We start from the raw sequence: 27,500 nt of genomic DNA on the forward strand, positions 1-27,500 counted from the left end.
TCAGTCATCAAGAGGCTTTTTTAATAAGGAACGTTTCCCCTACCGAGAATATAATTTTTTCAGACAAAGAATGATAGCAGGGGGAGTGAGGTGTCAGTTGGTTGAAGTGGGGGCAGGTCTGACACATGCTGGGTTGTGGCGTCCATTCAAAAGAGCGTTCAGGGTCGGGTACTTAGAACCTTGCAGCTGGGTTGAGCTGTGTCTGATGGTCCTTAGTTTGCAACTACAATTCACCACTCAACCCCAATGTTCTCTCAAGACCTGGGTTGAAATACTACTTGAAATCTTTCTAATACTTTGAGCTTGCTTTGTTTACTTTAGCCTGCTTGGATGCCAGATGGGAGGAATTTGCACTTTTGCTACTATCCTATTTTTAAAAACTTCTATTTGTACTTTATTTAACTAGGCAAGTCAGTTAAGAACAAATTCTTATTTACAATGACGGCCTACACCGGCCAAACCAGGAAGATGCTGGGCCAATTGTGCGCCGCCCTATGGGACTCCCAATCACAGCCGGTTGTGATACAGCCTGGATTCAAACCAGGATGTCTGTAGTGATGCATCGAGCACTGAGATGCAGTGCCTTAGACCGCTGCGCCACTCAGGAGCCCAAGATCTATCCCTATGTTATCTCTGTTATCTCTGTTATCTCTGTTTCATATTTTCAGGAAATGAACAGCTAAGTTGATGATAGTGATGGTTCTCATGGTAAGGTCAACCAGTAAGGAAGTGACTGTAGTTTGATGTAGTTCACAAGAATGGACTTATATTAGTCCGACTGACCTGTAACTGTTAACAAGTAAGAACATTTTAGAAGATGTATCACAGGTCAGTTATAATAGGTCAGTTATAATAGGTCAGTTATAATAGGTCACAATAGGGCAATTATAATAGGTCAGTTATAATAGGTCAGTTATAATATGTCCGTTATAATAGGTCCGTTATAATAGGTCACAATAGGTCCGTTATAATAGGTCACAATAGGTAAATTATAATAGGTAAATTATAATAGGTCCGTTATAATAGGTCACAATAGGTCAGTTATAATAGGTCAGGTATAATAGGTCAATTATAATAGGTCCGTTATAATAGGTCACAATAGGTCAGTTATAATAGGTCCGTCATAATAGGTCACAACAGGTAAATTATAATAGGTCAGTTATAATAGGTCACAATAGGTCAGTTAGAATAGGTAAATTATAATAGGTCAGTTATAATAGGTCACAATAGGTCAAATATAATAGGTCAGTTATAATAGGTCACAATAGGCCAAATATAATAGGTCAGTTATAATAGGTCAATTAAAATAGGTCCGTTATAATAGGTCACAATTGGTCAGTTATAATAGGTCCGTTATAATAGGTCACAATAGGTCAATTATAATAGGTCAGTTATAATAGGTCACAATAGGTCAGTTAGAATAGGTCAATTATAATAGGTCAGTTATAATAGGTCACAATAGGTCAATTATAATAGTCAGTTATAATAGGTCACAATATGTCAATTATAATAGGTCAGTTATAATAGGTCACAATATGTCAATTATAATAGGTCAGTTATGATAGGTCACAATAGGTCAATTATAATAGGTCACAATAGGTCAATTGTAATAGGTCAGTTATAATAGGTCACAATAGGTCAATTATAATAGGTCAGTTATAATAGATCACAATAGGTCCGTTATAATAGGTCTGTTATAATAGGCCCGTTATAATAGGTCAGTTACAATAGGTCAGTTACAATAGGTCAGTTACAATTGGTCAGCTATAATAGGTCAGTTATAATAGGTCACAATAGGTCAGTTATAATAGGTCACAATAGGTCAGTTACAATAGGTCAGTTACAATAGGTCAGCTATAATAGGTCAGTTACAATAGGTCAGCTATAATAGGTCAGTTATAATAGGTCACAATAGGTCAGTTACAATAGGTCAGCTATAATAGGTCCGTTATAATAGGTCACAATAGGTCAGTTATAGTAGGTCACAATTGGTCAGTTATAATAGGTCACAATAGGTCAGTTATAGTAGGTCAGTTATAGTAGGTCAGTTATAATAGGTCACAATAGGTCAGTTATAATAGGTCACAATAGGTCAAATATAATAGGCCAGTTATAATAGGTCAATTATAATAGGTACGTTATAATAGGTCACAATAGGTCAGTTACAATAGGTCAGTTATAATAGGTCAGTTATAATAGGTCAGTTATAATAGGTCACAATAGGTCAGTTATAGTAGGTCAGTTATAATAGATCACAATAGGTCAGTTACAATAGGTCAGTTACAATAGGCCAGTCAGTTACAATAGGTAAGTTACAATAGGCCAGTCAGTTACAATAGGTCAGTTACAATAGGCCAGTTATAATAGGTCATAGGTCAGTTATAATAGGTCAGAACCATGTCTGACAATGGTTTGTTTTTAAAGTTACATCACCGGAAGTTGAGTTCCTGTTACCTTGAACTTGAGTTTATATTTCCACGGTTTATAATGGCAACATACGAGCTGAATCCATCTCTGGTTTTGGACACTAGAGGCAAAAAGTTCTAGAGGCAAAAAGTTCTAGAGGCAAAAAGTTCTAGAGGCAAAAAATTGGTGTGAAAAAAAAGTGTATCTTCAAATAAGGGATTTGATTTAAAACAGGCAACAACGTTATGGTTCAAATTAGGGGATGTTTTCTTTTTTACTCACCATTTATTTTTGGGTGTATGGGAATGTTCATGCATTCTTAACATGATTGAGAAAGGGTCTTACCATTGCTAGTGTTGTACATATGGAGCTCCATCGTATGGCTCGGCTAATGTGAGCATAGGTCGCCTCCTGCAGGCTCTTTGATGAACTTCAAAAAAAAAAAATGCTGGACGACTTGAACAAAGACCTATTTCATCCAAGCATCAATGCAGTCTCTCCTGACAGATATTGCATGCATGGGAGATTTAGCCATAGGTGCGTTGATTACCATAAATACAATATGTTCTGGTCTTGCCCTGTAGCATCCTCAGATCCAGAAGGAGTCCCAGTACATCAGGTTCCTGTGTTGTGACGATGAGCTCACTCTCTCCCTCTGGGTCAACTCCATCAGAGTAGCCAAGGTTAGACTTTACTCATACCCTTTATTCTTACCCTTTACTCTTACCCTTTACTCGTACCCTTTACTCTCACCCTTTACTCGTACTCTTTACCCTTTACTCTTACCCTTTTTTAAATTTATTTTTATTTCACCTTTATTTAACCAGGTAGGCTAGTTGAGAACAAGTTCTCATTTGCAACTGCGACCTGGCCAAGATAAAGCATAGCAATTCGACACATACAACAACACAGAGTTACACATGGAATAAACAAAACATAGTCAATAATACAGTAGAAAAAAAAGACAAAAAAAGTCTATATACAGTGAGAGCAAATGGGGTAAGATAAGGGAGTTAAGGCAATAAATAGGCCATGGTGGCGAAGTAATTACAATACAGCAATTAAACACTGGAATGGTAGATGTGCAGAAGATGAATGTGCAAGTAGAGATACTGGGGTGCAAAGGAGCAAGATAAATAAATACAGTATGGGGATTAATTAGATAGACCATCTGTAAATAGCCCATCTATGTACAGGTGCAGTGATCTGTGAGCTGCTCTGACAGCTGGTGCTTAAAGTTAGTGAGGGAGATATGAGTCTCCAGCTTCAGTGATTTTGCAGTTCATTCCAGTCATTGGCAGCAGAGAACTGGAAGGAAAGGTGACCAAACAAGGAATTGGCTTTGGGGGTGACCAGTGAGATATACCTGCTGGAGCGCATGCTACGAGTGGGTGCTGCTATGGTGACCAGTGAGCTGAGATAAGGCGGGGCTTTACCTAGCAGAGACTTGTAGATAACCTGTAGCCAGTGGGTTTGGCGACGAGTATGAAGCGAGGGCCAACCAACGAGAGTGTACAGGTCGCAGTGGTGGGTAGTGTATGGGGCTTTGGTGACAAAATGGATGGCACTGTGATAGACTGCATCCAATTTGCTGAGTAGAGTGTTGGAGGCTATTTTATAGATGACATCGCCGAAGTCGAGGATCGGTAGGATGGTCAGTTTACGAGGGTATGTTTGGCAGCATGAGTGAAGGATGCTTTGTTGCGATATAGGAAGCCGATTCTAGATTTAATTTTGGATTGGAGATGCTTAATGGGAGTCTGGAAGGAGAGTTTACAGTCTAACCAGACACCTAGGTATTTGTAGTTGTCTACATATTCTAAGTCAGAACCGACCAGAGTAGTGATGCTGGACGGACGGGCAGGTGCGGTCAGTGATCGATTGAATAGCATGCATTTAGTTTTACTTGCTTTTAAGAGAGGTTGGAGGCCACGGAAGGAGAGTTGTATGGCATTGAAGCTCGTCTTGAGGTTAGTTAACAGTGTCCAAAGAGGGGCCAGAAGTATACAGAACGGTGTCGTCTGCGTAGAGGTGGATCAGAGAATCACCAGCAGCAAGAGCGACATCATTGATGTATACAGAGAAGTGAGTCGGCCCGAGAATTGAACCCTGTGGCACCCCCATAGAGACTGCCAGAGGTCCGGACAACAGGCCCTCCGATTTGACACACTGAACTCTACCAGAGAAGTAGTTGGTGAACCAGGCGAGGCAGTCATTTGAGAAACCAAGGCTGTTGAGTCTGCCAATAAGAATGTGGTGATTGACAGAGTCGAAAGCCTTGGCCAGGTCGATGAATACTGCTGCACAGTAATGTCTCTTATCGATGGTGGTTATGATGTCATTTAGGACCTTGAGCATGGCTGAGGTGCACCCATGACCAGCTCTGAAACCGGATTGCATAGCGGAGAAGGTACGGTGGGATTCGAAATGGTCGGTAATTTGTTTGCTAACTTGGCTTTCGAAGACCTTAGCAAGACAGGGTAGGATAGAAATAGGTCTGTAGCAGTTTGGGTCTAGAGTGTCACCCCCTTTGAAGAGGGGGATGACCGTGGCAGCTTTCCAATCTTTGGGAATCTCAGACGATACGAAAGAGAGGTTGAACAGGCTAGTAATAGGGGTTGCAACAATTTGTAGGGGTCCGGATTTTGCAGCTCTTTCAGAACATCAGCTGTCTGGATTTGGGTGAAGAAATGGTGGCGGCTTTGGCGAGTTGCTGTGGAGGGTGCCGGGCAGTTGACCGGAGTAGGGGTAGCCAGGTGGAAAGCATGGCCAGCCGTAGAGAAATGCTTATTGAAATACTCAATTATAGTGGATTTATCGGTGGCCATGCTTTCACCCTTTACTCTTACCCTCTACCCTTTACTCTTACCCCTTACTCTTAACCTTTACTCTTACCCTTTACTCTTACCCCTTACCCTTAACTCTTAACCTTTACTCTTACCCCTTACTCTTACCCCTTACTTTTACCCTTTACTCTTAACCTTTACTCTTACCCTTTACTCTTAACCTTTACTCTTACCCCTTACTCTTACCCTTTACTCTTACCCTTTACTCTTACCCCTTACTCTTACCCCTTACTCTTAACCTTTACTCTTACCCTTTAACCTTTACTCTTACCCTTTAACCTTTACTCTTACCCTTTACTGACTGCGGACCTGAACCATACTGTGTTGCCTCAGTTAGTTCCTTTTGACATTATTCTTCCCAGCTCGGTTCCAGCAACTATGGTGAATGAGTAACCAGCACAGTACAGCTCGGCTCAGCACGGTTCGGTTCAGTAGGGGTACAACAGTCCAATTGTGTATGGGCTGTGAGTCCTACGTTGTGTGTACCTACCCGTATCTATCTTTGTTTAGTATGGGGCCACCCTGTACCACAACTATCAGACGGCAGTGAGGAGAGCCTTAACCACCACCTCCACTCTGCATGTGACCAGTCTGCCTGTCTCCAGCCCTCCCACACGTTCTACTGGGCACATAGGTGAGACACAATCAAACACAAACACACACACACACACACACACACACACACACTAAATAATACATATTATTTTCCTTTCCTCAGCAACAGTGAGGGCCAATGGACACCCTGATCAGGACTACCTCTCTGAACCGCCCCCAGACTTTATTCCCCCGCCCCCTCCTGGGTGGGGCTCTGGGGTCTAGGGATGGAGCTCCGCCCCCTCCTGGGTGGGGCTCTGGGGTCTAGGGATGGAGCTCCGCCCCCTCCTGGGTGGGGCTCTGGGGTCTAGGGATGGAGCTCCGCCCCCTCCTGGGTGGGGCTCTGGGGTCTAGGGATGGAGCTCCGCCCCCTCCTGAGTGGGGCTCTGGGGTCTAGTGATGGAGCTCCGCCCCCTCCTGGGTGGGGCTCTGGGGTCTAGGGATGGAGCTCCGCCCACTCACCCATGACTACTGTAGAGGACGTTCTCAACCTACCTACAGACAGGCCCAGTGTTCATGGACCAGAGCGATGCTTGCAAAAATAGCACCTCGGGAGGTGACAGGCCCTGCTCCAATACTTCAAAATGCATTCTTCCTTTCTTCCCTCCTTTAAGTAACTGATCTGACAAGATATGATTGGACAACGCAATGCAGAAGACATTTCCAAACCAGTGCCTGATGGGAAAGGGGGGATACCTAGTCAGTTGCACAACTGAATGCATTCAACCGAAATGTGTCTTCCGCATTTAACCCAACCCCACGATGCATGTTCTTGGGTTATTTATGTATTGAATTTGATTATTTAGTCAGAATTAATAAAACCTAAGTTAACCACAGTAAAGCTATGTTGTAATTGCAACCTGATGAAGATGTACAGTGTGTTGGTATGAAGCTTTATCAACACGGACATAATTGGCTAAGCCAGATCAATTCCTATAGTATAACATGTCGACAGGCAGATAAACATGTCTTTGGCATTGTGCTTCATGTCTACTATACAAACTCCTGTTACTATCTGTTAGTTGACAATTCACTTTACTGTTGGTCATTGACCTTACTTCAATGAAAAACTGTGTTGTAGAGTTGCTGTGGATAGTGTGTTACAATGAAGTGGCTAAGTCGTGTGTGTGTGTGTGTGTGTGTGTGTGTGTGTGTATTAATGAGTAGTATTATTGGGTGTTAAATTGTTTGGCAAAACGCCATAGAAACGAATTGGATTTCCAATGCTCTTAATAATAGACTCCATTTAGCTGACACTTTTATCCAAAGTGACTGACAGTCATGCATGCATACATTTTAATGTACGAGTGGTACCGGGAATCAAACCCACTATCTTGGTATTGCAAGCGCCATACTCTATCAACTGAGATAGAGGACAACTCTACCCCTCTTCTTCAACTGTCCCAAAGAGAAATCCCCCACCAAAGATCAGCTTCATGTGTTGTTTCGGTGAGCTGTTTATTACAAAAAAAGACTGTACATGAATGTAAATGAGCACATTATATATACAAACCAGGGGCTCTATTCGATCCGCATCGGAAGTTCAGCTTTACAGCAAGAAGGCAATGTTCCAACTTTAGCGAAGACGCCATTCACGATAAACACTGCATATATCGTCTCAATCGGAGACGGCATTCACAGCAAAACACTGCATATTATCGTCTCAATCGGAGACGGCATTCACAGCAAAACACTGCATATTATCGTCTCAATCGGAGACGGCATTCACAGCAAAACACTGCATATTATCGGCTCAATCAGAGATTCCCTTTCAATTTCTATTACGGCATCTGTAACGCTTCAGCAGATTGGATAGAGCCCCAAGAGACGAGACGAGAAATATCACATTCTGTTCCCATGAACAGTTAAGTTACAGATAAACACTTTTTCCACATTTCATCTAATAAAACAGACTTCAAATCAATGCGCACTGTGGAGCCCCGAAATGTGTCACGTTTTAGTGGTAAACATAGTGGTTGTCTAATAATATCTTTCTAGGAAAATATAAATAAATCAAAATCCAAACTGCTACCAAACCATGACCGGCAGTCTCAGACAAACTCTTTCAAAACAATCAATTGCAGTGCTGGAAATGCTTAGGTAGAAAGAAAGTTGTTTCTCACAAAATTGACCTCTGATGGAAAAGTTAAAAGTACAATCAATAACTGGATGTTGTGGCAAATTATTATTCACAATAAAAAATAAAAAATAAAGTTTTTTGTTGATGTATTCATGTAGTCATGCATACATTGAGGTTGAATAATGTTCATGTTGATTATGTTGACATTACATGGTCTGCACGTGGCAAGCTTTAACATACCTTTGTCTGTGCGGCATGTCTACTTCATGGTGTCATCACCGTAACCCATGGTCATCACCGTAACCCATGGTCATCACCGTAACCCATCGCCGTAACCTATGGTCATCGCCGTAACCTATGGTCATCGCCGTAACCTATGGTCATCGCCGTAACCTATGGTCATCGATGTAACCTATGGTCATCACCGTAACCTATGGTCATCGACGTAACCTATGGTCATCGACGTAACCTATGGTCATCACCGTAACCTATGGTCATCGACGTAACCTATGGTCATCACCGTAACCTATGGTCATCACCGTAACCTATGGTCATCACCGTAACCCATGGTCATCACCGTAACCTATGGTCATCGCCGTAACCCATGGTCATCGCCGTAACCCATGGTCATCGCCGTAACCCATGGTCATCGCCGTAACCTATGGTCATCGCCGTAACCCATGGTCATCGCCGTAACCCATGGTCATCGCCGTAACCCATGGTCATCGCCGTAACCCATGGCCATCGCCGTAACCCATGGCCATCGCCGTAACCCATGGCCATCGCCGTAACCCATGGTCATCGCCGTAACCCATGGTCATCGCCGTAACCCATGGCCATCGCCGTAACCCATGGCCATCGCCGTAACCCATGGTCATCGCCGTAACCCATGGTCATCGCCGTAACCCATGGTCATCGCCGTAACCCATGGTCATCACCGTAACCTATGGTCATCACCGTAACCCATGGTCATCACCGTAACCCATGGTCATCACCGTAACCCATGGTCATCACCGTAATCCATGGTCATCACCGTAACCCACGGTCATCGCCGTAACCCATGGCCATCGCCGTAACCCATCGTTTTAGTACATTTGAGATAACAATGCACTGCTAAATTGTCTACATCCACTGTGATAGAAAGGATAGAGCAAGGGTACGTTCAAGATAGAACATTTAGCATTGTTACAAATCACCCTGTACTGCTCAATAAGGTAGGCTAGCAGCCTATACCGTTCTTTGACAGCCTTGCGTCCTTGTTTTGAGGTTGTGTTGATAATGGAATGTGATAATTGTTATCAAGCACCAAAGATAAGCAACTATCCAGACCCCACTGACAAACCCAGGATGATATAACTAAAAACGATAACGCAACGGTTGGATAGCCTGAACGCAACCCGGGTGTCCCAATCAAAACCATATAAATTGAAGTAGTATAAAAAGCCATGGGGAACTAAGCAGACATTCCAACACAACGGAACCATGATGGAACAAAAGTACAATAATCAGTTTCTTTGCCATTTGAAGCAAGCACATTTCAGGAACCATTTTCATAAAAAATAAAAAAATAAGTAAGATACAATTTATTTTCCACATAAAAAAAAAACATTCTTATCAAGTGACAATTGGCCGAGCCTAGGGTAGAAATGGCACTAAAAGAGAAAAATAAAATAATACCCGAAACACAACGACAGAATATGATTGAGTTAAACCATCTGTATCTGGCACAACTTGGCTTGCTGTTGACCACTCAAAAGACGCCGATGAAAACTCACAGGTAAAACACACTACTGACAAACCAACTGTCAGCTTCACACATTACAGTATATACAAGTTATATAACAAAAACAAAATATCATCAGAAATAAGAAAAATCACATCATATCTTTTTGCCTTCCCCTATTCCCTGTCCCAGCTCCCCACCCCTCCCTTCAACATGTAGCATAGTAAATAGACTATTTTGCTTCTTTTTAACATCTGCGATTTGGACAAAAACAAACATTCGGTCATGTCCTAATGCACTTCTTTATGTTTGTTTTATAATTTTTTTCTATGTGTTTCTGTGAAAGTAAAATGTATATTTTGCTGTGTGGATAAGAGTTGTGGCGGGCCCCCCCCCCCAAAAAAACAACATCTTACTAAAACCTACCTTATCGTTTCAAATACTAAACACAGAATTTGATTCAAAATGGTTGTTTTTTTTGGTAACATCTTGGCGTTTTTTTCTCATTCAAAATGGCCGCCCTTAGTCTGTGTAGTGCATGATGGACTCTACGTAGTTGCCGGGGAAGAGGCCGGTGACGCCGTTGCATACGCCCTCGTACCAGCCATCGTCGTTCTTCTTGATGATGTAGATGATGGAGCCCTCCATGAAGGACAGCTCGTCCTCCTTATCCTTGGAGTAGTCATAAATGGCCACCACTGTAAAATACATTTGATTCATTTATTCATTGTATTCTCTTATACATTAGCAACCTGACCATAGACAGAACAGAGTGAGAGAGGACAACTGCTGGGAATAGGGTTGTACTAGGATTACTTAGAGACATTACAGTACAGATTCAGTACTAATATTATAGTTGGCCTAAACCCAAGATATACAATTTGTGGGTGTATAGTATGTACTGCACTAAATTGGCCATCCGGATTTGGATACGTTTGACCCTCTGTGTCCACAGACATTTACTTTGCCCCATTTAAAAACAAGCTTGTAACAGCCCCTAAATCATGCTGAAACAGCGATCAGTGACTGGTCTCTGTATCTCAGGTGGTACGAGTCAAACTCACCCTTCTCTGCGTAGGCCTTGGGGGCCCAGTGACTGGTCTCTGTATCTCCGGTGGTACGAGTCAAACTCACCCTTCTCTGCGTAGGCCTTGGGGGCCCAGTGACTGGTCTCTGTATCTCCGGTGGTACGAGTCAAACTCACCCTTCTCTGCGTAGGCCTTGGGGGCCCAGTGGGGGTCTCGGTCAGAGTAGGGGTCATTGTAGTGCACTACGGCCGCCTCCTCATCCCCCTGGTAGTCCACGGGAGGGGGCGGGGGAGGGGGCGAGAGCTCGTCAAACATGACCACGTCCTCGGGAGGGGGCGGTGGAGGGGGGGCCGGGTCGTCTGTAACTGGACGAGGACGGGGAAGAAATGATGGACATTATGGAAGTGGAATTGAATCGACTGGTGTAGTAATTATATTTATTTCTGTGACATCAATAGGGCCAAGGGTTTCTCCTGACCATGTGACTTGACCAGGGAAAAACTCCTAAATATACAGTACCAGTCAAAAGTTTAGACACCTACTCATTCAAGGGTTTTTCTTTATTTTTATTATTTTCTACATTGTAGAATAATAGTGAAGACCAAAACTATGAAATAACACATTATGGAATCATGTAGTAACCAAAAAAGGGTTAACCAAATCAAAATATACTTTATATTTGAGATTCTTCAAAGTAGTCACCCTTTGCCTTGATGACAGCTTTGTACACTCTTGACATTTTCTCAACCAGCTTCACCTGGAATTCTTTTCCAACAGTCTTGAAGGAGTTCCCACATATGCTGAGCACTTGTTGGCTGCTTTTCATTCACTCTGCGGTCCAAATCATCCCAAACCTTCTCAGTTGGGTTGAGGTCGGGTGACTGTGGAGGCCAGGTCATCTGATGCAGCACTCCATCACTCTCCTTCTTGGTCAAATAGCCCTTACACAGCCTGGTGGTGTGTTGGGATATTGTCCTGTTGAAAAACAAATGATAGTCCCACTAAGCGCAAACCAGATGCTGGTTAAGTGTGCCTTGCATTCTAAATACATCACTGACAGTGTCACCAGCAAAGCACCCCCACACCTCCTCCTCCATGCTTCACGGTGGGAAGCACACATGCGGAAGTCATCCATTCACCTACTCTGCGTCTCACAAAGACACGGCGGTTGGAACCAAAAATCTCAAATTTGGACTCATCAGACCAAAGGACAGATTTCCACCATCAGATGTCCATTGCTCGTGTTTCTTGGCCCAAGTAAGTCTCTTCTTATTATTGGTGTCCTTAAGTAGTGGTTTCTTTGCATCAATTCAACCATGAAGGACTGATTCACACAGTCTCCTCTGAACAGTTGATGTTGAGAAGTGTCTGTTACTTAAACTCTGTGAAGCATTTATTTGGCCTGCAATTTCTGAGGCTGGTAACTCTAATGAACTTATCCTCTGCAGCAGAGGTAACTCTGGGTCATCCTTTGCTGTGATGGTCCTCATGAGAGCCAGTTTCATCATAACGCTTTATGGTTTTTGCGACTGCACTTGAAGAAACTTTCCAGATTGACTGACATTCATGTCTTAAAGTAATGATGGACTGTTGATTCTCTTTGCTTATTTGAGCTGTTCTTGTCATAATATGGACTTGGTCTTTTACCAGATAGGGCTATCTTCTGTATACTACCCCTAGCTTGTCACAACACAACTGTTTGGCCCAAATGCATTAAGAAGGAAAGAAATTCCACAAATTAACTTTTAACAAGGCACACCTGTTAATTGCTGGTTGAGAGAATGCCGAGAGTGAGCAAAACTGTGTGTGTGGCAAAGGGTGGCTACTTTGAATAATCTCAAATATAAAATATATTTTGATTTGTTTAACACTTTTTTGGTTACAACATGATTCCATATGAGTTATTTCATAGTTTTGATGTTTTCACTACTATTCTACAATGTAGAAAATGTGCGTCCAAACTTTTGACTTGTACTGTATACTTCAAATCTACTGCTGGGTTTTCCATGTTTAGGTTATATACACTGCTCAAAAAAATAAAGGGAACACTTAAACAACACAATGTAACTCCAAGTCAATCACACTTCTGTGAAATCAAACTGTCCACTTAGGAAGCAACACTGATTGACAATACATTTCACATGCTGTTGTGCAAATGGAATAGACAACAGGTGGAAATTATAGGCAATTAGCAAGACACCCCCAATAAAGGAGTGGTTCTGCAGGTGGTGACCACAGACCACTTCTCAGTTCCTCTGCTTCCTGGCTGATGTTTTTGGTCACTCTTGAATGCTGGCGGTGCTAGCATGAGACGGAGTCTACAACCCACACAAGTGGCTCAGGTAGTGCAGCTCATCCAGGATGGCACATCAATGCGAGCTGTGGCAAGAAGGTTTGCTGTGTCTGTCAGCGTAGTGTCCAGAGCAAGGAGGCGCTACCAGGAGACAGGCCAGTACATCAGGAGACGTGGAGGAGGCCATAGGAGGGCAACAACCCAGCAGCAGGACCGCTACCTCCGCCTTTGTGCAAGGAGGAGCAGGAGGAGCACTGCCAGAGCCCTGCAAAATGACCTCCAGCAGGCCACAAATGTGCATGTGTCTGCTCAAACGGTCAGAAACAGACTCCATGAGGGTGGTATGAGGGCCCGACGTCCACAGGTGGGGGTTGTGCTTACAGCCCAACACCGTGCAGGACATTTGGCATTTGCCAGAGAACACCAAGATTGGCAAATTCGCCACTGGCGCCCTGTGCTCTTCACAGATGAAAGCAGGTTCACACTGAGCACATGTGACAGACGTGACAGAGTCTGGAGACGCCGTGGAGAACGTTTGCTGCCTGCAACATCCTCCAGCATGACCGGTTTGGCGGTGGGTCAGTCATGGTGTGGGGTGGCATTTCTTTGGGGGGCCGCACAGCCCTCCATGTGCTCGCCAGAGGTAGCCTGACTGCCATTAGGTACCGAGATGAGATCCTCAGACCCCTTGTGAGACCATATGCTGGTGCGGTTGGCCCTGGGTTCCTCCTAATGCAACAGAATGCTAGACCTCATGTGGCTGGAGTGTGTCAGCAGTTCCTGCAAGAGGAAGGCATTGATGCTATGGACTGGCCCGCCCGTTCCCCAGACCTGAATCCAATTGAGCACATCTGGGACATCATGTCTCGCTCCATCCACCAACGCCACGTTGCACCACAGACTGTCCAGGAGTTGGCGGATGCTTTAGTCCAGGTCTGGGAGGAGATCCCTCAGGAGACCATCCGCCACCTCATCAGGAGCATGCCCAGGCATTGTAGGGAGGTCATACAGGCACGTGGAGGCCACACACACTACTGAGCCTCATTTTTACTTGTTTTAAGGACATTACATCAAAGTTGGATCAGCCTGTAGTGTGGTTTTCCACTTTAATTTTGAGTGTGACTCCAAATCCAGACATCCATGGGTTGATACATTTGATTTCCATTGATAATTTTTGTGTGATTTTGTTGTCAGCACATTCAACTATGTAAAGAAAAAAGTATTTAATAAGAATATTTCATTCATTCAGATCTAGGATGTGTTATTTTAGTGTTCACATAATTTTTTTGAGCAGTGTATATATATTAAAGCAGGGTTTTCCATGTTTAGGATATTCTGCCTGTACCTACAGTATAATACATGAATACCATGCATGCAACAAGTATAATTTCAATAACCAGTTGTCATGGAATTTTTATGACAGTCTTATGACAGGTTACCATTTACATGATGTATCGCCCATAGGCTGCTCATATAGTGTTATCAAAATGTCATATGAGCTCAGCTCTGCCACTCCAAACTGAACAAACAACTTCAATATTCAACTTCCAAATGCCCCTACCAGTATAATGCTCCTGAACATTATTAAAACAAAACATTAATTAATATATTCTATTTTATACATGAGCCTGATCTTCCAGACATGTGATTACCTGTACTGGCCAGCAGATGGCATGACAGTGCACAGTGTATTCTCTTCTTAACTGTATTTTACCTTTACTTAACTAGGCAAGTCAGTTAAGAACAAATTCTTATTTTCAATGACAGCCTAGGAACAGTGGGTTAACTGCCTTGTTCAGGGGCAGAACAACAGATTTTTACCTTATCAGCTCAGGGATTCAATCAAACAACCTTTCGGTTACTAGTCCAACGCTCTAACCACTAGGCTACCTGCCGCCCCGTAAGAGACAGACCCAGTAGTTCAGAGACCTATAGCTCCTGAAGGTCTAAATGCTAAATAATGACCGGAAGGATGAAACTGTGATCTGAAAGCTGGAAAAACCACTAAGGTCACCTGGATAAGGACACGGAGGCATTGGGAGGGTCACTGTCTGATTAAAACCGTGCTTGACTTGGCTGAGACTATGCAGTTTTCCAAACCTTAAGTCAGGTGTGTTCAGTGAACAGAGATGGAACCATAGAACACTCTCCACTGTCTCTCAGTGACCATGGCAACAGACAAGACATGGAAGGGGTGTGTCTAAAGGCAGTAGGGAGTGTGTGAAAAAGGCATGACAGACAAGACATGGAAGGGGTGTGTCTAAAGGCAGTAAGGAGTGTGTGAAAAAGGCATGACAGACAAGACATGGAAGGGGTGTGTCTAAAGGCAGTAGGGAGTGTGTGAAAAAGGCATGACAGACAAGACATGGAAGGGGTGTGTCTAAAGGCAGTAGGGAGCGTGTGAAAAAGGCATGACAGACAAGACATGGAAGGGGTGTGTCTAAAGGCAGTAAGGAGTGTGTGAAAAAGGCATGACAGACAAGACATGGAAGGGGTGTGTCTAAAGGCAGTAGGGAGCGTGTGAAAAAGGCATGACAGACAAGACATGGAAGGGGTGTGTCTAAAGGCAGTAGGGAGCGTGTGAAAAAGGCATGACAGACAAGACATGGAAGGGGTGTGTCTTAAGGCAGTAGGGAGCGTGTGAAAAAGGCATGACAGACAACATAAAAGGGGATTGATAGGTGCTGGTCTGATATGTAGGACTGAGGGAGTGGTTTTGATGTTACCCGTGTGTGTGTGTGTGTGTGTGTGTGTGTGTGTGTGTGTGTGTGTGTGTGTGTGTGTGTGTGTGTGTGTGTGTGTGTGTGTGTGTGTGTGTGTGTGTGTGTGTGTGTGTGTGTGTGTGTGTGTGTGTGTGTGTGTGTGTGTGTGTGTGTGTGTGTGTGTGTGTGTGTGTGTGAGAGAGAGAGAGAGACTTACTGGTCTCCTGCACTCTGGCCACAAAGCCGGTCAGAGGGATCTGAGGAGTCAGCTGGACCATAGGAGGAGGAGGAGCTACAGACACTGGAAGCAGCAACACAGACAGGCAGAAAGAGGGACAGACAGACCAGAGAGAGACAGACAGACAGACAGAAAGACAGACCAGAGAGAGAGAGACAGACCAGAGAGTGAGAGACAGACCAGAGAGACAGACCAGAGAGAGACAGACCAGAGAGAGGCAGAGAGAGAGACAGACCAGAGAGTGAGAGACAGACAGAGAGACAGACCAGAGAGAGGCAGAGAGAAAGAGACCACAGACCAGAGAGTGAGAGACAGACAGAGAGACAGACCAGAGAGAGGCAGAGAGAGAGAGACCAGAGAGAGAGACAGACCAGAGAGTGAGAGACAGACAGAGAGACAGACCAGAGAGAGGCAGAGAGAAAGAGACCAGAGAGAGAGACAGACCAGAGAGTGAGAGACAGACAGAGAGACAGACCAGAGAGAGGCAGAGAGAGAGAGACCAGAGAGAGAGACAGACCAGAGAGTGAGAGACAGACAGAGAGACAGACCAGAGAGAGAGACAGAAATAGGGTGGGGGGGGGAAGGTGTGAGGAACACAAGATAAATATGCTTGTCAGAGATCAAAACAAAGCAGTAAGACACTGAGAGTAAATAGTGTTTTTCAATTAGCTGCCACGACTTTATTATCAGAGTATCTTCCAAATGATTATTTTATCTAGGATAGTGGCAAGTTACAGATATAACAATAAAACGAGTGGCACTGAAACAAGACAATAAGAAAGATAAAAGCAGAATAGAAATGCCTTGTGGGACGCTTGTTCTCCATAGACAGTAAAACATGCCCAGCGATGAGGTTATCACAACCACAAACTGCTTGAAATGATGTCATTATGACGTCTTTTCAACCAGTTTTGGCCACTGGGTATGTAGACCAACAACATGCAGCACGGTAACATGATATTTCACAGCACTCTATTAGACACCGTGTTGAACGAGGTACTATTTCATGCATAGTTCCCAATATTATAGGAATGATTTGAAACAGTTTGCAGGCCACTAGGCCCAGTATGGAAAACTGTTGAAATGACATCATTACAATCAGAAACTGTTGAAAGGACATCATTACAATCAGAAACTGTTGAAAGGACATCATTACAATCAGAAACTGTTGAAATGACATCATTACAATCAGAAACTGTTGAAATGACATCATTACAATCAGAAACTGTTGAAATGACATCATTACAATCAGAAACTGTTGAAATGACATCATTACAATCAGAAACTGTTGAAATGACATCATTACAATCAGAAACTGTTGAAATGACATTATTACAATCAGAAACTGTTGAAATGACATTATTACAACCAGAAACTGTCGAAATGACATTATTACAATCAGAAACTGTCGAAATGACATCATTACAATCAGAAACTGTCATTTGAACTAGTTTTGTCCAGTTTTTCATGCTGGGAGAAAGAACAAATAACATAATGTGTAATACTGCAAGGCTGTATAGAACACTCAAATGTCTTCTGATAGGTGGCTGACATCAAATCAGTCACTTTTTTACCTTCATTTAACTAAGCAAGTCAGTTAAGAACAAATTCTTATTTTCAATGAGGGCCTATGAACAGTGGGTTAACTGCCTTGTTCAGGGGAAAAACAACAGGTTTTTACTTTGTCAGCTCGGGGATTCGATCTCGTAACCTTTCGGATATTAGTCCAACGCTCTAACCACTAGGCTACCTGCGCCGAATACAACAGGTGTAGGTAGACCTTACAGTGAAATGCTTACTTACAAGCCCTTAACCAACAATGCAGTTGTTGGTAAAAAAAATAAAAAAATAATAGATTTTTTATTTTTATTCTTTGAAATAAAATAAAAAAGACATAATTAAAAATAATTATAATTTAAATAATTCAAAATATATATATATATATTTTTAAATGTAAATAAAATAAATAAATATCAACATTAAAAGAAAAATATTTTTAAAAATGTGAAGAAAAAAATATATATAATAATAATAATAATAGAATAACAAATAAAAGTAACAAATATTTAAAGAGCAGCAGTAAAATAACAATAGCGGGGCTATATACAGGGGGTACCGGTACAGAGACAATGTGGAGGCTATATACAGGGGGTACCGGTACAGAGACAATGTGGAGGCTATATACAGGGGTACCGGTACAGAGTCAATGTGGAGGCTATATACAGGGAGTACCGGTACAGAGTCAATGTGGAGGCTATATACAGGGTATTACGGTACAGAGTCAATGTGGAGGCTATATACAGGGGGTACCGGTACAGAGTCAATGTGGAGGCTATATACAGGGGGTACCGGTACAGAGTCAATGTGGAGGCTATATACAGGGAGTACCGGTACAGAGTCAATGTGGAGGCTATATACAGGGGGTACCGGTACAGAGTCAATGTGGAGGCTATATACAGGGAGTACCGGTACAGAGTCAATGTGGAGGCTATATACAGGGAGTACCGGTACAGAGTCAATGTGGAGGCTATATACATGGGGTACCGGTACAGAGTCAATGTGGAGGCTATATACAGGGGGTACCGGTACAGAGTCAATGTGGAGGCTATATACAGGGGGTACCGGTACAGAGTCAATGTGGAGGCTATATACAGGGGGTACCGGTACAGAGTCAATGTGGAGGCTATATACATGGGGTACCGGTACAGAGTCAATGTGGAGGCTATATACAGGGGGTACCGGTACAGAGTCAATGTGGAGGCTATATACAGGGGGTACCGGTACAGAGTCAATGTGGAGGCTTTATACAGGGGGTACCGGTACAGAGTCAATGTGGAGGCTATATACAGGGGGTACCGGTACAGAGTCAATGTGGAGGCTATATACAGGGGGTACCGGTACAGAGTCAATGTGGAGGCTATATACAGGGGGGTACCGGTACAGAGACAATGTGGAGGCTATATACAGGGGGTACCGGTACAGAGTCAATGTGGAGGCTATATACAGGGGGGTACCGGTACAGAGTCAATGTGGAGGCTATATACAGGGTATTACGGTACAGAGTCAATGTGGAGGCTATATACAGGGGGTACCGGTACAGAGTCAATGTGGAAGCTATATACAGGGGGTACCGGTACAGAGTCAATGTGGAGGCTATATACAGGGGGTACCGGTACAGAGTCAATGTGGAGGCTATATACAGGGAGTACCGGTACAGAGTCAATGTGGAGGCTTTATACAGGGGGTACCGGTACAGAGTCAATGTGGAGGCTATATACAGGGGGTACCGGTACAGAGTCAATGTGGAGGCTATATACAGGGGGTACCGGTACAGAGTCAATGTGGAGGCTATATACAGGGGGTACCGGTACAGAGTCAATGTGGAGGCTTTATACAGGGGGTACCGGTACAGAGTCAATGTGGAGGCTATATACATGGGGTACCGGTACAGAGTCAATGTGGAGGCTATATACAGGGGGTACCGGTACAGAGTCAATGTGGAGGCTATATACAGGGGGTACCGGTACAGAGTCAATGTGGAGGCTTTATACAGGGGGTACCGGTACAGAGTCAATGTGGAGGCTATATACAGGGGGTACCGGTACAGAGTCAATGTGGAGGCTAAATACAGGGGGTACCGGTACAGAGTCAATGTGGAGGCTATATACAGGGGGGTACCGGTACAGAGACAATGTGGAGGCTTTATACAGGGGGTACCGGTACAGAGACAATGTGGAGGCTTTATACAGGGGGTACCGGTACAGAGTCAATGTGGAGGCTATATACAGGGGGTACCGGTACAGAGTCAATGTGGAGGCTATATACAGGGGGTACCGGTACAGAGTCAATGTGGAGGCTATATACAGGGGGGTACCGGTACAGAGTCAATGTGGAGGCTATATACAGGGGGGTACCGGTACAGAGTCAATGTGGAGGCTATATACAGGGGGGTACCGGTACAGAGTCAATGTGGAGGCTATATACAGGGGGTACCGGTACAGAGTCAATGTGGAGGCTATATACAGGGGGGTACCGGTACAGAGTCAATGTGGAGGCTATATACAGGGGGGTACCGGTACAGAGTCAATGTGGAGGCGATATACAGGGGGTACCGGTACAGAGTCAATGTGGAGGCTATATACAGGGGGTACCGGTACAGAGTCAATGTGGAGGCTATATACAGGGGGTACCGGTACAGAGTCAATGTGGAGGCTATATACAGGGGGTACCGGTACAGAGTCAATGTGGAGGCTATACACATGGGGTACCGGTACAGAGTCAATGTGGAGGCTATACACATGGGGTACCGGTACAGAGTCAATGTGGAGGCTATACACATGGGGTACCGGTACAGAGTCAATGTGGAGTCTATACACATGGGGTACCGGTACAGAGTCAATGTGGAGGCTATACACATGGGGTACCGGTACAGAGTCAATGTGGAGGCTATACACATGGGGTACCGGTACAGAGTCAATGTGGAGACTATATACAGGGGGTACCGGTACAGAGTCAATGTGGAGGCTATATACATGGGGTACCGGTACAGAGTCAATGTGGAGGCTATACACATGGGGTACCGGTATAGAGTCAATAGCGGGGCTATACACATGGGGTACCGGTACAGAGTCAATGTGCGGGGGCACTGGTTAGTCAAGGGACACAATTACTCCCTTCACCCTAACCCTGGTGTTATAACAGATTGTTCTCACCAAAAGGCATGACAGATTTTCACCCTTCATCTGGAGAGCTACTGGGTGTGCAGGCTTTTGATCTAACCCTGCAGCTCAGCATTCTGGGGAGATCTTGACAGCATAGTTACAGAGGCCTTCAGACAGTATTCATACCCCTTGACTTATTCCTTAAGAGACACTTTTACAACCGGAGTATGCAGCATTGGTTTCATGTGCACCTGTATCACCTGACTACCTGTATCAACTGCGTGTTGGCCATTTGCGGTAATTGTATTTATTTTACCGGTACAGAGTCAATGTGGAGGCTATACACATGGGGTACCGGTACAGAGTCAATGTGGAGTCTATACACATGGGGTACCGGTACAGAGTCAATGTGGAGGCTATACACATGGGGTACCGGTACAGAGTCAATGTGGAGGCTATACACATGGGGTACCGGTACAGAGTCAATGTGGAGGCTATACACATGGGGTACCGGTACAGAGTCAATGTGGAGGCTATACACATGGGGTACCGGTACAGAGTCAATGTGGAGGCTATACACATGGGGTACCGGTACAGAGTCAATGTGGAGGCTATACACATGGGGTACCGGTACAGAGTCAATGTGGAGGCTATACACATGGGGTACCGGTACAGAGTCAATGTGGAGGCTATACACATGGGGTACCGGTACAGAGTCAATGTGGAGGCTATACACATGGGGTACCGGTACAGAGTCAATGTGGAGGCTATATACAGGGGGGTACCGGTACAGAGTCAATGTGGAGGCTATATACAGGGGGGTACCGGTACAGAGTCAATGTGGAGGCTATACACATGGGGTACCGGTACAGAGTCAATGTGGAGGCTATATACATGGGGTACCGGTACAGAGTCAATGTGGAGGCTATACACATGGGGTACCGGTATAGAGTCAATAGCGGGGCTATACACATGGGGTACCGGTACAGAGTCAATGTGCGGGGGCACTGGTTAGTCAAGGGACACAATTACTCCCTTCACCCTAACCCTGGTGTTATAACAGATTGTTCTCACCAAAAGGCATGACAGATTTTCACCCTTCATCTGGAGAGCTACTGGGTGTGCAGGCTTTTGATCTAACCCTGCAGCTCAGCATTCTGGGGAGATCTTGACAGCATAGTTACAGAGGCCTTCAGACAGTATTCATACCCCTTGACTTATTCCTTAAGAGACACTTTTACAACCGGAGTATGCAGCATTGGTTTCATGTGCACCTGTATCACCTGACTACCTGTATCAACTGCGTGTTGGCCATTTGCGGTAATTGTATTTATTTTTTATTTAACTAGGCAAGTCAGTTAAGAACAATTTCTTATTTACAATGACGGCCTACACCGGCCAAACCCAGACAACGCTGGGCCAATTGTGCGCCGCCCTATGGGACTCCCAATCACGGCCGGTTGTAATACAGCCTGGAATCGAACCAGGATCTATAGAGACGCCTCTAGCACTGAGATGCAGTGCATTAGACCGCTGCACCACTTATACACAAGTGCCAGTGGATAATCATGCTTATAGCTAAATAGTTAACTAGCCAGATAACAATTTTTTGAATTGGCTAACTAGCCAGATAGCCAATTCAAAACATATTGTGTAGTTTGGCTGGTTATCTACTATAGTCACTCCGTTGTCATCTCTCTCTCCTCTCTTAGTGTGATACACACACCATGACTTTTCCAGGATTTTCACTGCAGACCAAAAATAAAATAACTCACCAGCAATTATTATCAACAAATGTGTGAACATAGCAAGGCTCGCTTTGATCTCAAAAACGCATCTCGCGACTCCATGATTAAAAGACCACTCGTGCCTATCAACACAGGCCGACAATAATTATACTCTGATGTGCTCTGCAGAGACTGGGAGGACAGTGAGCAAAACATCACATCTGGAGGAAACTTTGATCCAATTCTGATCCAATTCTGATCGGAGTAGCCTAATTGTTTGATATTGTGATTTTTGCATGATTTAAAAAAAACTTTTCCATTCAGACAACTTAAATCTATAATCTGCTTGTCAAACAATGTATTTTACTTGCCCCGGGCAAGCAGACAAGCGTTAATGTCGAGCCCTGAAAGACAACATCAAGCTGCCTTCAGACACATAGACCAGTCACCCAGACTTGTCCACCTCTTATGGGTCAATGTTGTGTGTGTGCTAACAGAGATACTGACAGTATGCCTTGGTTTGATGTCTGTGACGCTCGTCTTAAATCTCCTCTTGTCTGTCAACTAATATGGGCGTGTGGATTTCTGTCTTCCACTGCCCTAAACTCCTCCTCTTTCAGCTGAAGTGAAAGTGGGCTACCTCACACGGACTCCAGGACACACAGTGAGCCGACGGCCTATTGACGTTCTTTGGTCAGACTTAACATTCCTTCAACCATAAAACTCCTTTCCATGGTCTTACCTGAGTTCTGGGAGTAGGCAGGGCCCCCGTTGAGGTGGGGCTGCTGGGACATGGAGAAATGGGAGCTGCCGGAGGGCGCCCGGCGGTAGGTACCCGTGGCCGACACCATGGAGGCTGAGGAAGTGGTTGAGTTGTGGCGGGAGACCTGTCGTGAGATGGTGCCAAACTGGGCCATAGGGATGGGACCCAGGCCTGGGCCTTGGTGGGCCGCTGCTGTGGTTGTTGGGGTGGGGAAAGGGGAGAGTTATAGGGAGAAAGAAGGTAGGGGAAGGAGGGTGAGTGAACTAGGGAACGAGAGAGGTAGAGAAGTATTTGGCTTTCAAATTCACTGAAGTCAACCTTAGGTAATTTGTTTATATGTGAATGGAAGAGACTCAGCTGTGACTAGAATGCCTGAGTACAACAACCAAACCAGCCAGAAAAAAATACTTCTATGGAAAGATATAATGTGCTGCCAAAATCTAATCAAAATATTCATCTCCATCAGGATCCAGATGGACAGCTGATGCATCATACGATGCTAAAACAACACTACTGTATGTCCAAAGAGATTCCACACTGACAGAACAAATAGGCTGCTAAGGAAAACCACTAGAGTTAAGTTCCTTGTTCAAAGGAACATCGAACAGATTGTTCACCTAGTCGGGGATTCGAACCAGCAACCTTTCGGTCACTGGCCCAATGCTCTTAATCGCTAGGCTACCTACCGCCACATGTGACATTTTTGGAACACTTCACATGTGATCACGTTTCAACATGTGTAGTTTCACGTTATCTCATGTTGCTTTGCATGTTGTCAAATGTGATCACATTAACTTCACATAACGTCACATGAAAACATGTTTTTTTGGAACACTTCTCATGAAATTCATGTTGTTTTTCTGTAAGGGTATGCATATTTTGACAAGCTGATACAATAAACAAACAAATGCTAACTTCAAGACAAACCAGAAGCAGGCTTGATAGAAGTAGGAGACGCTATACAGGACGGACAGCTAAATGCTATGCTAACAAAGAAGCTTCAATAACAGAATGGAAGGTTAAATGCTAAGCTAACAGAGAAGCTACAATAACAGAATGGAAGGCTAAATACTAAGCTCAACTAAAGGATATGTATTGCTAGGCTCACCTGGTCCCAGGCTGGGAGGGGAGGGCGTGGGCACGGCCAGAGGAACACTAATGCTGCTGCCACCGCTGTTCTCTCGCCCCCCGCTACCCCCACTGCTGCCACTGCAGAGAGAGAGAGTGAGACAGAGAGAGAAATTAGAATGGGGAACAGGTAAAGAGAGAGTGATGGGGTTAAAGAGATTAAAACAGAGGGGTGGTGAGGAAAGAGAGAGTGTCAGACAACCTGTAATTATATTGGCAGCATGAGCTCCTACCACAGTTCAGCTTGCTTCTGTACAACATAATAAAATAATATATCAAATATGTAAGCGATGGTGTGTTTTAAATGTATTTTTCAGTGATCGGTGAGAGATGGTGTGTTTTCAATGTATTTTTCAGTGATCGGTGAGAGATGGTGTGTTTTAAAAGTATTTTTCAGTGATCACAAGCTCCTCGACATACATCTGGTTTTATTATTAATGACAAAAACAGGTCAAGGAAGTGTTGTTTGTTTCCTCCAATATGAAATGTGACCTTTGCTGTGCTGTTCAAACAGCTGTGACCAGTGGAAGGTTCCCAGCTGGGTAAACAAACACACACCTGTCTGTCTGTCTGTGGGTGTGTGTCTGTGTGTGTGTGTGTGTGTGTGTGTGTGTGTGTGTGTGTGTGTGTGTGTGTGTGTGTGTGTGTGTGTACGTCTGTCTAAGTGTGTCTGTGAGTGAATATGTGTATATGTACTTGTGTGTGTGCAAGTAACCTGTGTGTTCTGGGTCTCTGGTTGAGGGAGGCTGTGCGTGCAGGGCTGTGCTGACTGCCTAGTCGGGCAGGGCTGGTCATATAGTCGTTGGGGACGGTTGGCGGCTTGACTGGCTCCAGGGTCTTATAGGAGGTGTTTCGCCTGGAGAGGACACACACACACACACGGAGAATACTAAGTGCACGTCAACTACACAAGCTCACACACACACACACATGCATGTACGTACACACACTTGCATTTCTGGACACCCTACCCAAGAGTTCCACGACCAGCCATGGGCGGGCTCGGGGGTTTCTGTGTGGGTGGATTGGTCCTGGATAATGTCCCTCCTCCTCCTCCCCTCGTTGGTTGGTTGATCCCTTGTTGCTATGAAAAACAAAAACATGCGACACTCAGTCCTAGGTGGCCTACTGATGTTCAACCCTTTACTAAAAGACAATTAGTGGAAGTAGCCCATTTACCGTAGGGTGAAGCTTATGGGGAACAATTTGCTTACATGTTTTAGAGTTTTGTGGCGGAGGACGGATGGTCAATAACCCATCTCTGTATTGTTGGGTTGATAATTAGAAAGATCATTGGGAGACCTCACAGGGACCATATATTAGGACAACATTATGGCAAAAAGCTTTTAGAGGGATGAATATAATGATACTGATGTCATGAAACAATGGTCATCTAGAGTACTGGGCCCAAAGCATCATGGGTAGGGAGAGAAACAACTCTTACCTTGGCTTTAAGCCACTGAGTGCAGGCAGTAAAAAGAGAAGAGAGACAAAAACAACAACATGCTCATTGGTTAACAGAAGAGACAGAGTGAGAAGTACAGTAGTAACAGCTGTAATCATTGGTTAACAGAAGAGACAGAGTGAGAGGTACAGTAGTAACAGTTGTAATCATTGGTTAACAGAAGAGACAGAGTGAGAGGTACAGTAGTAACAGCTGTAATCATTGGTTAACAGAAGAGACAGAGTGAGAGGTACAGTAGTAACAGTTGTAATCATTGGTTAACAGAAGAGACAGAGTGAGAGGTACAGTAGTAACAGTTGTAATCATTGGTTAACAGAAGAGACAGTGAGAGGTACAGTAGTAACAGTTGTAATCATTGGTTAACAGAAGAGACAGAGTGAGAAGTACAGTAGTAACAGCTGTAATCATTGGTTAACAGAAGAGACAGAGTGAGAAGTACAGTAGTAACAGGAAAGGGCATTCCCCAAATTGTTGCCACAAAGTTGGTAGCGCAGAATCGTCTAGACTGTCATTGTATGCTGTTGACTGGAGCAGCTCTAGCAGGGTAGGAATTTGATGAACTGACTTGTTGGAAATGTGGCACTATGACGGTGCCACGTTGAAAGTCACTGAGCTCTTCAGTAAGGCCATTCTACTGCCAATGTTTGTCTATGGAGATTGCATGGCTGTGTGCTCGATTTTATACACCTGTCAGCAACGGGTGTGGCTGAAATAGCCGAATCCACTCATTTGAAGGGGTGTCCACATACTTTTGTATATATAGTGTAGCTCACTGATTAGGAGTAGAGAGTTGAATCCACTAATTTGAAGGGGTGTCCACATACTTTTGTATATATAGTGTAGCTCACTGATTAAGAGTGGAGAGTTGAATCCACTAATTTGAAGGGGTGTCCACATACTTTTGTATATATAGTGTAGCTCACTGACTAAGAGTAGAGAGTTGAATCCACTCATTTGAAGGGGTGTCCACATACTTTGTATATATAGTGTAGCTCACTGATTAAGAGTAGGGAGCCAAATCCACTAATTTGAAGGGGTGTCCACATACTTTTGTATATATAGTGTAGCTCACTGATTAAGAGTAGGGAGCCAAATCCACTAATTTGAAGGGGTGTCCACATACTTTTGTATATATAGTGTAGCTCACTGATTAAGAGTAGAGAGTTGAATCCACTAATTTGAAGGGGTGTCCACATACTTTTGTATATATAGTGTAGCTCACTGATTAAGAGTAGAGAGTTGAATCCGCTAATTTGAAGGGGTGTCCACATACTTTTGTATATATAGTGTAGCTCACTGACTAAGAGTAGAGAGTTGAATCCACTAATTTGAAGGGGTGTCCACATACTTTTGTATATATAGTGTAGCTCACTGACTAAGAGTAGAGAGTTGAATCCACTAATTTGAAGCGGTGTCCACATACTTTTGTATATATAGTGTAGCTCACTGACTAAGAGTAGAGAGTTGAATCCACTAATTTGAAGGGGTGTCCACATACTTTTGTATATATAGTGTAGCTCACTGACTAAGAGTAGAGAGGGAGATCTGACTTCTCTATTCAGCCAATACTGATCCTTATCCACGGCAGCTAACCAATATCTAGCTTCTGCTAACACCTGCTCTCTAATTCAGATAGTGCACAGTTCTGTCTGTCAAATGACTGATTTAGATTCTACTGGAAGCTAGCTGCTGTCGTCAGTCAGTCAGTGAGTGAGTGAGGTCTGATACGTGACTTGGGTTTACAGTAACTGGTGACAGTCGACGAGTCTAATCGTTGGCGAAGCTCGCTCGGCTGTCAGATGGAAGTATCTGACACTCGCCTCAGTCTCTAGGGGCAACTGTCTGT

The 27,500-nt window shown here is 44.1% G+C and overlaps 2 protein-coding genes across 8 annotated transcripts in view; one reads left to right on the forward strand and one right to left on the reverse strand.

Moving 5' to 3' along the window:
* Positions 1-6,970, forward strand: part of LOC139559690 (amyloid beta A4 precursor protein-binding family B member 1-interacting protein-like) — a 21,115-nt gene extending 14,145 nt beyond the window's left edge. The window contains exons 11-13 of the mRNA XM_071375902.1: positions 2,991-3,089; positions 5,763-5,886; positions 5,971-6,970. Of these exons, the coding sequence (XP_071232003.1) occupies positions 2,991-3,089; positions 5,763-5,886; positions 5,971-6,071 (324 nt within the window). The 3' untranslated portion in view covers positions 6,072-6,970. The remainder of the gene's footprint in view (positions 1-2,990; positions 3,090-5,762; positions 5,887-5,970) is intronic.
* Positions 6,971-7,285: 315 nt separating this feature from the next.
* The window catches only part of LOC139559689 (abl interactor 1-like), a 54,875-nt gene continuing 34,660 nt past the window's right edge, over positions 7,286-27,500 (reverse strand). Inside the window, exons 4-11 of one of the 7 annotated variants that reach the window (XM_071375897.1) lie at positions 25,634-25,648; positions 25,161-25,273; positions 24,905-25,045; positions 24,170-24,270; positions 23,041-23,250; positions 15,890-15,973; positions 10,854-11,042; positions 7,286-10,347 (exon numbers count right to left, since the gene is read on the reverse strand). In XM_071375897.1, coding sequence (XP_071231998.1) covers positions 10,172-10,347; positions 10,854-11,042; positions 15,890-15,973; positions 23,041-23,250; positions 24,170-24,270; positions 24,905-25,045; positions 25,161-25,273; positions 25,634-25,648 — 1,029 coding nt within the window. In that variant the 3' untranslated portion in view covers positions 7,286-10,171. Of the gene's footprint in view, positions 10,348-10,713; positions 11,043-15,889; positions 15,974-23,040; positions 23,254-24,169; positions 24,271-24,904; positions 25,046-25,160; positions 25,274-25,633; positions 25,649-27,500 lie in introns of all 7 variants that reach the window. The other 6 variants (XM_071375895.1, XR_011671807.1, XM_071375899.1 and 3 more) reach the window with 6 other exon arrangements.

The sequence above is a fragment of the Salvelinus alpinus genome, chromosome 30 (assembly GCF_045679555.1).
Source record: "Salvelinus alpinus chromosome 30, SLU_Salpinus.1, whole genome shotgun sequence".
NCBI lineage: Eukaryota > Metazoa > Chordata > Actinopteri > Salmoniformes > Salmonidae > Salvelinus > Salvelinus alpinus.